Here is a 14486-nt window from a genome sequence, read left to right as displayed (position 1 = left end):
TAGAAATGTTTTCTGCAGTGGGGATCTAAACCACCGGCTAGATCGCCTCCTCTGAGATCGGGGCGTCATTTCCCCCATCCACGGACAATGCCATCCCCTGCAGAGAAGGGCTGGGGTCCTCAATTGGGAGGTAGGCCTGAACCTCCTATTCTAACTCTGGGTAGCAAACACGGAGAGAGTGAGGAGGTGGCTGAGGAGACCGGAGGTGGACTGGGTCCAACTGGAGAAAGCATCCTGGATGGGAATGTCTCTCCGAACGCTGGCCACCACACCACTCCCGGCCTCCCTGCACACACACTCCAGGAGCCTGGTGGTAGTGGCCATACTGAAGACCTGGAACCAGTTCAGGCGCCATTTCAAGCTTGGTGGTATGTCTATAGATGCCCTCATTTGCAACAACCATAGGTTCCCACTGGTGAAGATAGATGCCAAGTTTGGGACATGGAGGGAGGAAAGAGGGACATTGAGGGTAAAGGACATGTACATGGATGGAAGACTGGTGGCCATGAGGGAATTCTCAGAGAAGCTCCAATTCCCGAATGGGAACAAGCTCAGAAGCTGGGTGACATTCTCCACAAGGAGACAGAAACGCTCCCCAGAGACCGGGATACACACTTTTGGATACAATGGTAAGGCTGGACTGGTTAGGGAACGACAAATGTGATGACATTTACGGACAACTCATAGAAAAAGTCTGGAACCCACTGGATGAGACCAGACGGAAATGGGGGGAAGGAGGTGGGCACGGAGATGGGGGAGGACACTAGATCGAGGTGCTGCACAGCATCAACTCCACCTCCTCTTGCACCGTGCTAGGCCTGACAAAGCTCAGGGTGGTGCACAGAGAGCACTTACTAAGACACGCATGAGTGGGTTCTTCCCGGAAAACCAAGGAGGAGGACCATCCAAACCTCCCTCAAAAACTCAATGGGGGAACAGGACTCCCCCCCCCCCTCCCCCCACCATATCCAAACAAGTGTAACTAGAGAGAAAGTGAAGAGTAAGGGTGGCACGGGGGTGCAGTGGTTAGCACTGATGCCTCACGGCGCTGAGGTCCTAGATTTGATTCCGGCCCCGGGTCACTGTCCGTGTGGAGTTTGCGCATTCTCCCCATGTTTGCGTGGCTCTCACCCCCACAACCCAAAGATGTGCAGGGTAGGTAAATTGGTCATGCTAAATTGCCCCTTAATTGGGAAAAACAAATTGGGTTAAGAAAAGAGTTCTGGCATTGATCGTAAATACAAATATCAATAAGATAATGCGCTCACAGGAACCTGGGTGACAGGAAAAGTGACAAGCTGTTATACAGTTGTTTTTGAAGTTGCTGTTGCTTGATTTTTTTCTTTTGTGTTTTTACCAATGTCTCGAACTCTTGTTGTGTATAAATCTTGTTGCTAAATGTTAAAAATCCCAATAAAAACATTTTTAGAACATAGAACATAGAACACTACAGCGCAGTACGGGCCCTTCGGCCCTCGATGTTGCGCCGACCTGTGAAACCATCTGAAGCCTATCTGACCTACACTATTCTATTTTCATCCATATGTCTATCCAGTGACCACTTAAATGCCCTTAAAGTTGGCGAGTCTACTACTGTTGCAGGCAGGGCGTTCCACACCCCTACTACTCTCTGAGTAAAGAAACTGCCTCTGATATCTGTCCTATATCTATCACCCCTCAATTTAAAGCTATGTCCCCTCGTGTTGGTCATCACCATCCGAGGAAAAAGACTCTCACTGTCCACCCTATCTAACCCTCTGACTATCTTATATGTCTCTATTAAGTCACCTCTCAGCCTTCTCCTCTCTAACGAAAACAACCTCAATTCCCTGAGCCTTTCCTCGTAAGACCTTCCCTCCATACCAGGCAACATCCTAGTAAATCTCCTCTGAACCCTTTCCAAAGCTTCCACATCCTTCCTATAATGTGGTGACCAGAACTGCACACAGTACTCCAGGTGCGGCCGCACCAGAGTTATGTACAGCTGCAGCATGACCTTGTGGTTCCGAAACTCAATCCCCCTGCTTATAAAGGCTAGCACACCATATGCCTTCTTAACAGCCCTATTAACCTGGGTGGCAACTTTCAGGGATTTATGTACCTGGATGCCGAGATCTCTCTGTTCATCTACACTACCAAGAATCTTGCCATTAGCCCAGTACTCTGCATTCCTGTTACTCCTTCCAAAGTGAACCACCTCACACTTTTCCGCATTAAACTCCATCTGCCACCTCTCAGCCCAGCTCTGCAGCTAATCTATGTCCCTCTGTATCCTATAACATCTTTCAGCACTATCCACAACTCCACCGACCTTCGTGTCGTCTGCAAATTTACTAACCCATCCTTCTACACCCTCTTCCAGGTCATTTATAAAAATGACAAACAGCAGTGGCCCCAAAACAGATCCTTGCGGTACACCACTAGTAACTGAACTCCAGGATGAACATTTGCCATCAACCACCACCCTCTGTCTTCTTTCAGCTAGCCAATTACTGATCCAAACCGCTAAACCACCTTCAATTCCATACTTCCTTATTTTCTGCAATAGCCTACCGTGGGGAACCTTATCAAACGCCTTACTGAAATCCATATACACCACATCAACAGCTTTACCCTGATCCACCTGTTTGGTCACCTTCTCAAAAAACTCAATAAGGTTTGTGAGACATGACCTACCCTTCACAAAACCGTGTTGAGTATCGCTAATCAACTTGTTCTTTTCAAGATGATTATAAACCCTATCTCTTATAACCTTTTCCAACATTTTACCCACAACCGAAGTAAGGCTCACAGGTCTATAATTACCAGGGTTGTCTCTACTCCCCTTCTTGATCAAGGGGACAACATTTGCTATCCTCCAGTCTTCCGGCACTATTCCTGTCGACAAAGACGACATAAAGATCAAGGACAAAGGCTCTGCAATCTCCTCCCTGGCTTCCCAGAGAATCCTAGGATAAATCCCATCTGGCCCAGGGGACTTATCTATTTTGACATTTTCTAAAATTGCTAACACCTCCTCCTTTTGAACCTCAATTCCATCTAGCCTGGTCGACTGAACCTGAGTGTTCTCCTCGACAACATTGTCTTTCTCCAGTGTAAACACTGACGAAAAATATCCATTTAATGCTTCCCCTATCTCCTCTGATTCCACACACAACTTTCCACTACTATCCTTGATTGGCCCTAATCTTACTCTAGTCATTCTTTTGTTCCTGATATACCTATAGAAAGCCTTAGGGTTTTCCTTGATCCTATCCGCCAACGACTTTTCGTGTCCTCTCCTCGCTCTTCTTAACTCTCCCTTTAGGTCTTTCCTGGCTAACTTGTAACTCTCAAGTGCCCTAACTGAGCCTTCATGTCTCATCCTAACATAAGCCTTCTTCTTCCTCTTGACAAGTGCTTCAACTTCCTTAGTAAACCAGGGTTCCCTTGCTCGACAACTTCCTCCCTGCCTGACAGGTACATACTTATCAAGGACACGCAGTAGCTGTTCCTTGAAAAAGCTCCACATTTCGATTGTACCCATCCCCTGCAGTTTCCTTCCCCATCCTATACATCCTAAATCTTGCCGAATAGCATCATAATTGCCTTTCCCCCAGCTATAATTCTTGCCTTGCGGTATATACCTATCCCTGCCTATTGCTAAAGTAAACATAACCGAGTTGTGATCACTATCACCAAAGTGCTCACCTACATCTAAATCTAACACCTGGCCGGGTTCATTACCCAGTACCAAATCCAATGTGGCCTCGCCCCTTGTTGGCCTGTCTACATACTGTGTCAGAAACCCCTCCTGCACACACTGCACAAAAACTGACCCATCTATAGTACTTGAACTATAGTATTTCCAGTCAATATTTGGAAAGTCCCCCATAACAACTACCCTGTTACTCTCGCTCCTGTCAAGAAACATCTTTGCAATCCTTTCCTCTACATCTCTGGAACTATTCGGAGGTCTATAGACAACTCCCAACAGGGTGACCTCTCCTCTACTATTCCTAACCTCGGCCCATACTACCTCAGTAGACAAGTCCTCAAGCGTCCTTTCTACCGCCGTAATACTTTCCTTGATTAACAATGCCACACCCCCCCCCCCCTCTTTTACCATCTTCTCTGTTCTTACAGAAACATCTAAATCCTGGAACCTGCAACAACCATTCCTGTCCCTGCTCTACCCATGTCTCCGAAATCGCCACAACATCGAGATCCGAGGTACCAACCCATGCTGCAAGCTCACCCACCTTATTCCGGATGCTCCTGGCGTTGAAGTAGACACACTTCAAACCAGCTTCCTGCTTGCCGGTGCCCTCTTTCGAACTTTTAACCCTATCCCTGACCTCACTACTCTCAACATCCTGTACACTGGGACTACAATCTAGGTTCCCATCCCCCTGCTGAATTAGTTTAAAACCCCCGAAGAGCACTAGCAAATCTCCCCCCCAGGATATTGGTACCCCTCTGGTTCAGGTGAAGACCATCCTGTTTGTAGAGGTCCCACCTACCCCAGAATGAGCCCCAATTATCCAGGAAACCAAAACCCTCCCTCCTGCACCATCCCTGTATCCACGTGTTCAACTTCTGTCTCTCCTTATTTCTCACTTCGCTAGCACGTGGCACGGGTAACAACCCAGAGATAACAACTCTGTTTGTTCTAGCTCTCAGCTTCCACCCTAGCTCCCTGAATTTCTGTCTCAAATCCCCATCTCTCTTCCTACCTATGTCGTTGGTACCTTTGTGGACCATGACTTGGGGCTGCTCCCCCTCCCCCTTAAGGATCCCAAAAACACGATCAGAAACATCACGAACCCTGGCACCTGGGAGGCAACACACCAACCGTGAGTCTCTTTCGTTCCCACAGAACCTCCTGTCTGTTCCTCTAACTATGGAGTCCCCAATGACAAGTGCTCTGTTCCTCTTCTCCCTTCCCTTCTGAGCAACAGGGACAGACTCTGTGCCAGAGACCTGTGCCCTATTGCTTACCCCTGGTAAGTCGTCCCCCGCAACAGTATCCAAAACGGTATTCTTGTTATAGAGGTGAACGACCACAGGGGATCCCTGCACTGCCTGCCGGTTCCCTCTCCCTCCCCTGACGGTAACCCATCTACCTTCTTCTTTTACCTGAGGTGTGACTACCTCCCTATAACTCCTCTCAATAACCTCCTCCACCTCCCGAATGATCCGAAGTTCATCCAGCTCCAGCTCCAGGTCCCTAACGCGGCTCTCGAGGAGCTGGAGTTGGGTGCACTTCCCGCAGATGTAGTCAGAAGGGACACTAGAGGTGACCCTTTCCTCCCACATTTTAAAAAAACAAACTAATTTAAACACTGAATTAACCACACGAGCATCCAAGACAAAACATTTACAATTATCAGTTAAACAGTTCTTAAATAAAAGGCAAAACTTGAACTTACTATCTACACCTGCCACTAATTCCAATTCAGCAACCCAATGCAGCTCAAATGCCACTTATAAATAAAGTTAACAAAACAGGTTACTTGCTTATCTGTCCAGACCTTCGGAGGGAATTCCTTTCAAGAGCAGATCAAGTACACTTCTGCTTAACCTAACAGCATTTCGCAAAACTGCTGTTCAAATTAAAATCCTATAATAGACTGCAAAACTACAGACAGACCTGGCTTCTCCCATCAATTATATCATCTGTCTTCCACTAAGTTCCGTGACCTGCTTAGCTAGGACTAAATGCCACTCCCTTGTAAATTATCTACACTCTAGGGAACCTATAGCAATTAAAACACAGTTCCATTTATCTGGTTCAAATCAATAATGGCCTCAGCTTTTACAAATTATAGCTGTAGTTGACACACTGCCTGTATGTATTTTAAGTCAGGGTTTTTTTTTTAAACTTAGAGTACCCAATTATTTGTTTCCAATTAAGGGGCAATTTAGCCATGGCCAATCCACCTACCCTGCACTTCTTTGGGTTGTGGGGGCGAAACCCATGCAAACATGGGGAGAATGTGCAAACTCCACATGGACAGTGACCCAGAGCTGGGATTGAACCTGGGACCTCGGCGCCATGAGGCAGTAGTGCTGCTCATTGCGCCACCGCACTGCCCTAAACCAGGGTTTTTAATAACCTTACTGCAACAGAATATAAAATATAATATATGACAATTTCTACATTCATCACGACACTGAAATACACCCTGCTGAGAGGTCTGCAGTGTGTTGTTGAAAATTTCTGTGCATGTCCTGAAGTTGAATAATGTCAGTGTCCCTTTGCAGCTTAGAGAAAGCAGGCGTGAGATGTCCCCGCTGTAGCATTGGATCAACACCTACTTGCAGTCATCCCATTGCCGACATGGCTCGTCTCAATGAGCTCCACCCTGGAAACTACATCTTCTATGGTGAGAACCATTTATCTTACAGACTGTATCGTCGTCAGAAACATATGTCTGCATGGTCGTATCATCAATCCCGGCCCAGTTGAAATAAGATGGATCAGTAGATATTGGGAATCTGATCTGGCCGCTATGGCTCAGTGTCACAAGGTAGCCAACAATGACCCAATTGACCATGGAGTGAGGTGAGGGCACACAATCGCGCTTAACAAAAAATTAAAAGACTGCCTTTTTTGCCAGTTGGGTTTCATCAGGGTTTAAAATTGTTAGTTCACAAAGCTAAGTACAGATGAAAAAGGCCATCCAGCCAATTTAGATTCTACTCAAACCTCACGCCTGATTTGTTATGCTCTTGACGTAGCATAAGCTGCTTCCTTGATGTACACTCTGACAAAGGACGGTTCAGACTTGGAGATAGCTTTAACACATTTATTAAACTGTTAACGATTCTCCTACTTGGATTCGACTCTCCTGTTAATCCTGCTGTAGCTACTCAGACTAACTAACCAATCTGCTACAATCCATGTGGTGGGTGTGATGTGTTTCAATCAACCCTATGTACTCACTAAGTGTCTCCACTGGAAAGAGACTGAGCATGTGTGCTGTGTCCTTTTATATGAGTTGGTGTAATGCCCTCCTGTGGTAGTGGCACCTCTGTGTGTATCTTGAATGCCCATTGGTCGTGTCCTATCTTACTGGCCTATTGGTTGAATGTCTGTGTGTCATGTCTCTGGTGCTCCCACTAGTGTCTATCTAGTCTATGTGTATTTACATTAACCCCTTGTGTATTTACAGTGATGCATATCACCACAACACCCACCTACACAATATCTAACTGCCTCCCAAAGGTGGGGGTGCCCAGAACCAGGGGTCACAGCTTGAGGATACAGGGTAGACCATTTAGGACTGAGATGAGGAGAAATTTCTTCACCCAGAGAGTGGTGAGCCTGTGGAATTCATTACCACAGAAAGCAGTTGAGGCCAAACATTATGTTTTCAATAAGCAGTTAGATGTAGCACTGAGGGAGAAGGTGATCAAAGGATATGGGGCAAAGGCAGGATCAGGCTATTGAGCTGGGTGATCAGCCATGACCATAATGAACAATGGAGCAGGCAATAAGGGCTGAATGGCCTCCTGCTCCTATTTTCAATGTTTCTATATTTCCTCAATGACTACATTGTATTTTTATCTGGTACCTCACCCAATGTTCTTATTATGGCAGCAAATACAAAAGTCATATTGTATAAAGATGACAGCAAATGAATCAATAACTAGGCACAGTGATTAGTTTATGTGGATGCTGCTGGTTGAGGGAGAAAACTGCTGCCCTACCTTCAACCTCCCTTTTCTCTTCAAAGTCCTCCCAAACCTGTACCTAACTATCCTGCAACTTAATGTTTACATATCTCCAATCTGGACTCCAATCACTGCATCAAAACTACCCTAATCAAAATGACAAATAATGTCCTTGTGATTGTAACTGAGGTGCACTGTTCCTCTTCATTCTTTACAACATGTCCAAAGCCTTTGACACCATCATTCTCCAACGTCCAGCTGATTGCCTTGGTTCCAATCCTAGCAATCCAATCGTAGCTAGAGAAGCTCCTGCAATGCTGCCCTTATGCTCCAGTTTGTTACCTCTGGAGCCAACCATTTCTGCTAAGCATGATTGTGTGCCCGCACCTTACTCCACGGACTCTCTCTCCTCTTCCTCATCAACATGCTGCCTCTCAGCCACATCACTGGAAGACATGACGTCAGACTCCACGTGTACGCCGATGACACCCAGCTCAACATCGATCTCATTTCGCTCAACCCCTGTACTTGTGCTGTCAGACTGTCTGTTCGGCAGGAGATGGTGGTGGAATGGTATTGTCGCCGAACTAGTAATCCAGAGGCGAATGCTCTGAGTGCATGTGTTCAAATCCCACCATGGCAGTTGATAGAATTTGAATTCAATTAATAAAACTAGGAATGGAAAACTAGTCTCAGTAAGGCTGGCCATAAAATAATCATCAATTATCGTTAAAAGCCCATCTGGGGCAGCACGGCGGCACAGTGGTTAGCACTGCTGCCTCACGGCGCTGAAATCCCAGGTTCGATCCCGGCTCTGGGTCAATGTCTGTGTTCTCCCTGTGTTTGAGTGGCTTTCACCCACACAACTCAAAAGATATGCAGGGTAGGTGAATTGGACACGCTAAATTGCCCCTTAATTGGAAAAAGTGAATTGGGTACTCTAAATTTACTTTTAGAAAAAGCTCATCTGGTTCTGTCATGTTCATTAGGGAAGGAAATCTGCTACCTTAATCTGGTCTGACTTCTGACCCTTGGCAATGTGGTGGCAAACCACTCGGTTAAGGGGCAGTTAGGGATGGGCAACAAATGCTGGCCTCATCCCATAAAATAATTTTTTTAAAGTGCATATCTAGAATCATAGAATTTACAGTGCAAAAGGAGGCTATTCGGCCCATTCAGCCCATCGAGTCATCACCGGCCCTACCTAAGCCCACACCTCACCCTATCCCCCTAACCCGTAACCCAACCTAACGTTTGGGCACTCTGGGACAATTTAGCATGACCGATCCATCTAACCTTTGGACTGTGAGAGGTTAGGCCTTCCGGTCTCAACATCGAATTCAACAACTTCAGATGATTAGCTCAACCCCACCTCGACACCTGGACTCGAAACGTTGGCACTTTTCTCTCCCTACAGATGCTGCCAGACCCGCTGAGATTTTCCAGCATTTTCTCTTCGCTTCCACCTGTGCTGCACATCTCTTTTGGGCTGTGGGGGTGAGACCCACACAGGCACGGAGAAAATGAGCAAACTCCACACTGACAGTGACCTGGGGCTGGAATCGAACCCAGGTCCTTGGCGTTGTGAGGCAGCTAACCACTGCACCACCATGCCTCCCTAGGCAAGATCCATTTAGCCATTCTCCTTTAGTCGCTGACTCACACTGACTCCAAGTCTACACGTGTCTGCATTTTAAAATCTGGTCTCTCCAGCTTGTTGCACCTCCCCACCTCTGTAATCCCCTTCAGCTTTACAAGAAGTCTGCCTTCCTCCAACTCTGACCTCCTGTATCTTCCGCTTGCCCCTACTTTTCCCCACCATTGGAAGGCATTCAGCTGTCTTGGTCCTCGGCTTTAGAATAAGAAACTAATTCAAATCCATCTCTTTGACCACATTTCAACCACCATTCCTATCATTTCGTCCTTTGGCTTCTTGTCACCTTTATCCAACTATGCTTCTGTGAAGGGCTTTTTGACATGGAAGTAGTTGAACGTTGGCCCGGACACTAGGGAAGTCCCTACTCTTATTGAAATCAAGCCTGGGGTTTCTTACTCCCAGCTGCACAGGAAAACTAGGCCATATATCATCCACATAAATCTCACCGCATGATGGGAAGTGATTACACTGGAGAGGGTGCAGAGGAGATCACAAGGAAGTTGCCCAGGCTGGAGCATTTCAGCTATCAGGAGAGACTGGATAGGCTGGGGTGTTTTTCTGGGAGCAGAGAAGGCTGAGGAGGGAGAAGGTTGAGGTTTGTAAGATTATGAAGGGCATAGGTAGGGTGGACAGGAATGAAATTTTCCCCTCAGCAGAGGGGGTCAATAATAAGGGGGCACTGATTTAAGGGCAGGAGGGTGAGTTGGGAGACAAGGAAAAACATTTTCACCCAGAGGATGGTTGGAATCTGGAACTCACTGTCTGAAAGGGCGGTAGAGGCGGGAACTCTCCCAACATTTAAGAAATATTTAGATAAGCACTTGAAACACCATAGCTTACAAGACTACGGGCATAGTGTTGGAAAATGGGATTAGAACAGAGAGGTTGCCTGATGGCCAGCATGGACATGATGGGCCGAAGGGATCTCTTCCATGCTGTAAAAGCTCCCTGACTCAATGAATCAAATCTGTGATAGTGCAGCACTCCTTAAGCACAGATGTATCACAACGGATTATGTGCTCAAGTCCTGGAATGATGTTTCAAACCACTATACTCTGACAGTCAACTAAGTCACTTTGGGTGGTGATATAGTGGATTGGGTGGGTGGAGCTGTCTTGTTGTGGGACAACAGCGAACTCTAATTTGCCATAATGATGTACAAAACCCAAATTGCTCCCAACGATCCTCCTAACCGTGTATTGATATGACTCAGATATGTTTCTGTCCAGATCTCTGGGTATTCATTTTTGAACAATTTTCTCCTAGATGTCCAGCAGATGATGATTGGTTCCTGCCAGATGGACGACATTGCTGTGCGTGTGCAGTCAAGGGTCATAGGTCATTACCCTCATCGGAACCAATTGTTGGTTGACTGTGGCTGGACGGCATTAAGCCTTCACAGTCTGGGAATGCTGCCAACGGGCTACGCAATCATTGATGGTCACCCTGATCTGAAGTAAGAGAAACATGTTCATCAAACAGCATAAGAAGTCTCAAAAAGGCTGCACTTGGTGGGTGTAAAATCCCCGGGATTTACGGGATGGGAATGATTATCTTCCCCGTGGTTTTCGCGGAGTACACGCTCCCCCAGTGAGGGGCGGAGGAACTCCATTTAGCATTGTGTAAAAGGTTGGCCAGTAAGGCACCGACCAGAGAGAGAGAGACCCAGTCGGGACCTACTGGGAGGTGTATGTACCGTAATTGTAAATAAATCAAAGATCTTTATTGTACTCGGTGTGGACTGCCCAAGTCCTTATTAATGTGGGCCTCACAACAAAGTTATTTCTTGGCCTTGCATGATTTCTGATAATGCATTTCCCATGCGGAATCCAGGATTGCTACGGCCAATTGTAGCTCTATTCACACACTTCCGTGTCTTAGTTTAACTGTACTCTTTCTCTGGAAAGGGTAATTGCGTGCTATTTGGATCAATGGATAAATACACCACACAGTGCGGCCAGACCAGGATTCTGCTGTCTCGACCCCTGGTCTGTGCTTAGTTTATTTGTCCCAGGTAGTGGGAGATGTAAGAGAAGATTTTTTTTAAAAAAATTACATTTAGAGTACCCAATTATTTTTTTTCCAATTCAGGGGCAATTTAGCATGGCCAATCCACCTAACCTGCACATCTTTGGGTTGTGGGGACGAAACCCACGCAGACAAGGAGAGAATGTGCAAACTCCACATGAACGGTGACCCGGGGCCAGGATCAAACCCGGGTAGGCAACAGTGCTAGCCACTGTGCCACGTGCCGCCCGTAAGAGCAGATTTGATCTGCAATTGGTTTCGCCAACTGTGAAAACATACTTACAGCCGAGACTGAAGGTCCCTTTAGACTGTCCTGTTAAACACGTGTTGGGCTTGTATAACACAGGTTTGCAAAGATGGACTTACATTTATAGAAGTTCCTTGTGTGACCTCATGATATTCAAAACAGTCCACAGACTATGAAGTACAGTAAGCAGGACATATCCAATTCGGCCAATTACCATTTGTAGCCATGCTGGCCACGCAAAATGGACACTGAGCCAAACTAAAATGGAAGACAGCAGGGAAAGCCTGTTTAGTGAGAACAGACAGCCTGCTCTCAACTAATTAGCATTTTGCAAGCAGCAAACCAGTTTTCTGGCCAGGTGCAGATCTCCAAGCCAAAGGTGTTAATGGCAAAGCGCTTAACATTCTGATGAGGCGGCCCAGATCCAGGCACACACAATGGCAACATTTCCATCTCAATATAGCACTTAATTGGTGGAGCAGACAGGATGGCACCAGAGTAACGAATATCGAAACCACCCCCCAACATCGAGGGAAGCCCCGCATTGGAGGATTTCGAAGGTAGCCGTTTGGAAACGTTCCAATCGGTACCGAAAGGTAGAGCCCGCCTAGAAGGGGGCAAGGACATTAGAGAGGGGTATAAAAGCAAATTCCCCACAGAGCCCGGTCTGTTAAACTCGTGCTCCGGCTCTGACTGACATCTTGCATCCTGACTCCAGCCGTTGAGCACCAGCCGCCGAAACCGTAAGTTCAACGCTCGCTACGCGATCCAAGCCCACTAGACTCCCAAGTACCAGAACGCTTGCTGAAGGCTGCAGTACCAAACCAGGACGAAGGCCTCGTTCTCTGACCTTGCCTGTTCCTGTTAGATAAGTATTCTGTTCACTTAAGTTTAGTTATAGCTTAGTCTCTTAGTGTGTGCATGAGTATTTATTATAACTGTATAATAAATATTGATCGTTTGAACTTTACTAATCGGTGTATCGTCTTTATTACTTTGAACTTGACCTTGGGATACTTGTGACGTTGCCTATACGGCAACTGGCGACTCCAGAGCTAAATAATTACATAGAACAGAGCCTAGTAGTGTTAAGCACACGTCGAACTCGGAGGCGTGTTAATACACTCCAATAAACGCGTTTTACGCCCATAGTAAAACGTGCAACACATTCCACCAACCTACTGTCAATCATCAGCAAATTGTAGAATCCTGTAAGACTGGTGACCACCAGGTAGATCGACAAATAAACGGTTTATTAAGGTAAGTAACTATTTACAGAGAGTGAGATAAAGGAAAGAAACTGGACGGACCATCTGGCACAGGTCTAGACAGCAGAAACGACAATGGCAAACCCAGCCCTGTTGACCCTGCAAAGTCGTGCTTACTAATACCTGGGGGCTTGTGTCGAAGTTGAGAAAGCTGTCTCACAGACTAGTCAAGCAACAGCCTGATATAGTCATACACACAGAATTACATCTCACAGACAATATCCCAGACACCATAATCATGATCCCTGGGTATGTCCTGTCCCACCAGCAGTGGTATACAATCGGGAAAGAGTTGCCCTAGGGGTCCTCAACATCAATTGTGCACTCCATGAAAGGCAGGATCTTCCAGATACGCTGCACTGGAAAAGCATCTCGCCGGAGCGCAGCGTGGCTGGTGAAAGCCGGGAGACACCGCTCCCGGGATCTACCCGGCTCACAGCGCTCCATGAGATTGCAAGGGGAATCCCACCCACAATGGGCAGGATCAGTTTTTGGTAAATCTGCATATTAGAGTGAGGCAGTAAGCTTACTCTAATGTGCAGATTCCCAAGGTACCTGAGGCTTTGGGATTCAATCCCTTCACTTCAGGAACCTTGGGCGAGTGCTGTTTGGTACTAGCCCCTACAAACGGGGACCAGATGGCATAGCACTTGTGGAGGTCTCCAAGAGGATTGGAGGCCCCCAGCTGTATGGCCTTTGAGCAGGGTGGTGCCCTGGAAATGCTGGTGCTACCTGAGCACCTGGGCACTGCCACCTGTGTGCCATTCTGTAGCAGGTGGTGAGGGAACCAACAAGATGGAATAACATGCGAAACTCATCCTCACCAACCTGCCTGCCTCGGATGCATCTGTCCATAACAATATCAGTGGGAGTGACCACTGCACAGTCCTTGTGGAGACAAAGTCCCATCTTCTACCCTCCATCGTGTTGTGTGGCACTACCAGCGTGCTAAATGGGATGGATTCAGAACAGGGTTCAATTCCGGCCTTGGGTGATTGTGTGGAGTAACTTGTTCTCCCCGTGTCTGCGTGGGTTTCCTCTGGGTGCTCCGGATTCCTCCCAGTCCAAAGCTGTGCAGGTTAGGTGGGATTATGGGGATGGAGCAGAGGAGTGGATTTAGGTAAGGTGCTCTTTCAGAGGTTCGGTGTCGGCCCGATGGGCTGAATGACCTCCTTCTGCACTGTGGGGGTTCCATGGTAATCTTCTGCCTCAACTTTCATCTTCTCCAACGATCCCCATATCCTCAATCCCCTTAATCAGAGATGCAAAAGGTTTGGAGGAAATACAGAAACAGAGAAAGAGAGGACTGGGTGCAAGAATAAAAGGGAAGTTCTGTGATTGGGTGGAAGGCAGGAAAGCTGAAATGACAGTAAGGGTGATGGAGCAAGTTAATGGGATAGTCGAGTTAAAAGTAAAGAAATATAAACAGATCTAGCAACTCAAGATTGGGCATCCATGAGGCACTGTAGGCCATCAGCAGCAGGAGAATTGCACTCAGCTACAATCTGTATCTAAAATCTCATGGCCCAGGATTTTCCCCACTGGATATTAACATAAAGCCAGGGGATCAACCCTGGTTCAATGAAGAGTGCAGGAGAGCATGCCAGGGGCAACATCAGGCATACTG

At 46.9% G+C, this 14486-nt stretch overlaps 1 protein-coding gene across 2 annotated transcripts in view; it reads left to right on the top strand.

The window, feature by feature from the left end:
• zgc:162816 (uncharacterized protein LOC571260 homolog) overlaps positions 1-14486 on the top strand; it is a 140581-nt gene that overhangs the window by 107823 nt on the left and 18272 nt on the right. For both annotated transcript variants that reach the window (XM_038808924.1, XM_038808925.1), the window contains exons 5-6: positions 6247-6368; positions 10583-10772. In XM_038808924.1, the coding sequence (XP_038664852.1) occupies positions 6247-6368; positions 10583-10772 (312 nt within the window). The remainder of the gene's footprint in view (positions 1-6246; positions 6369-10582; positions 10773-14486) is intronic.

The sequence above is a fragment of the Scyliorhinus canicula genome, chromosome 10 (assembly GCF_902713615.1).
Source record: "Scyliorhinus canicula chromosome 10, sScyCan1.1, whole genome shotgun sequence".
Lineage (NCBI taxonomy): Eukaryota > Metazoa > Chordata > Chondrichthyes > Carcharhiniformes > Scyliorhinidae > Scyliorhinus > Scyliorhinus canicula.
The sequence above is the reverse complement of the archived record's forward strand: the minus strand, read 5'-3'. Positions and strand labels throughout refer to the sequence as shown.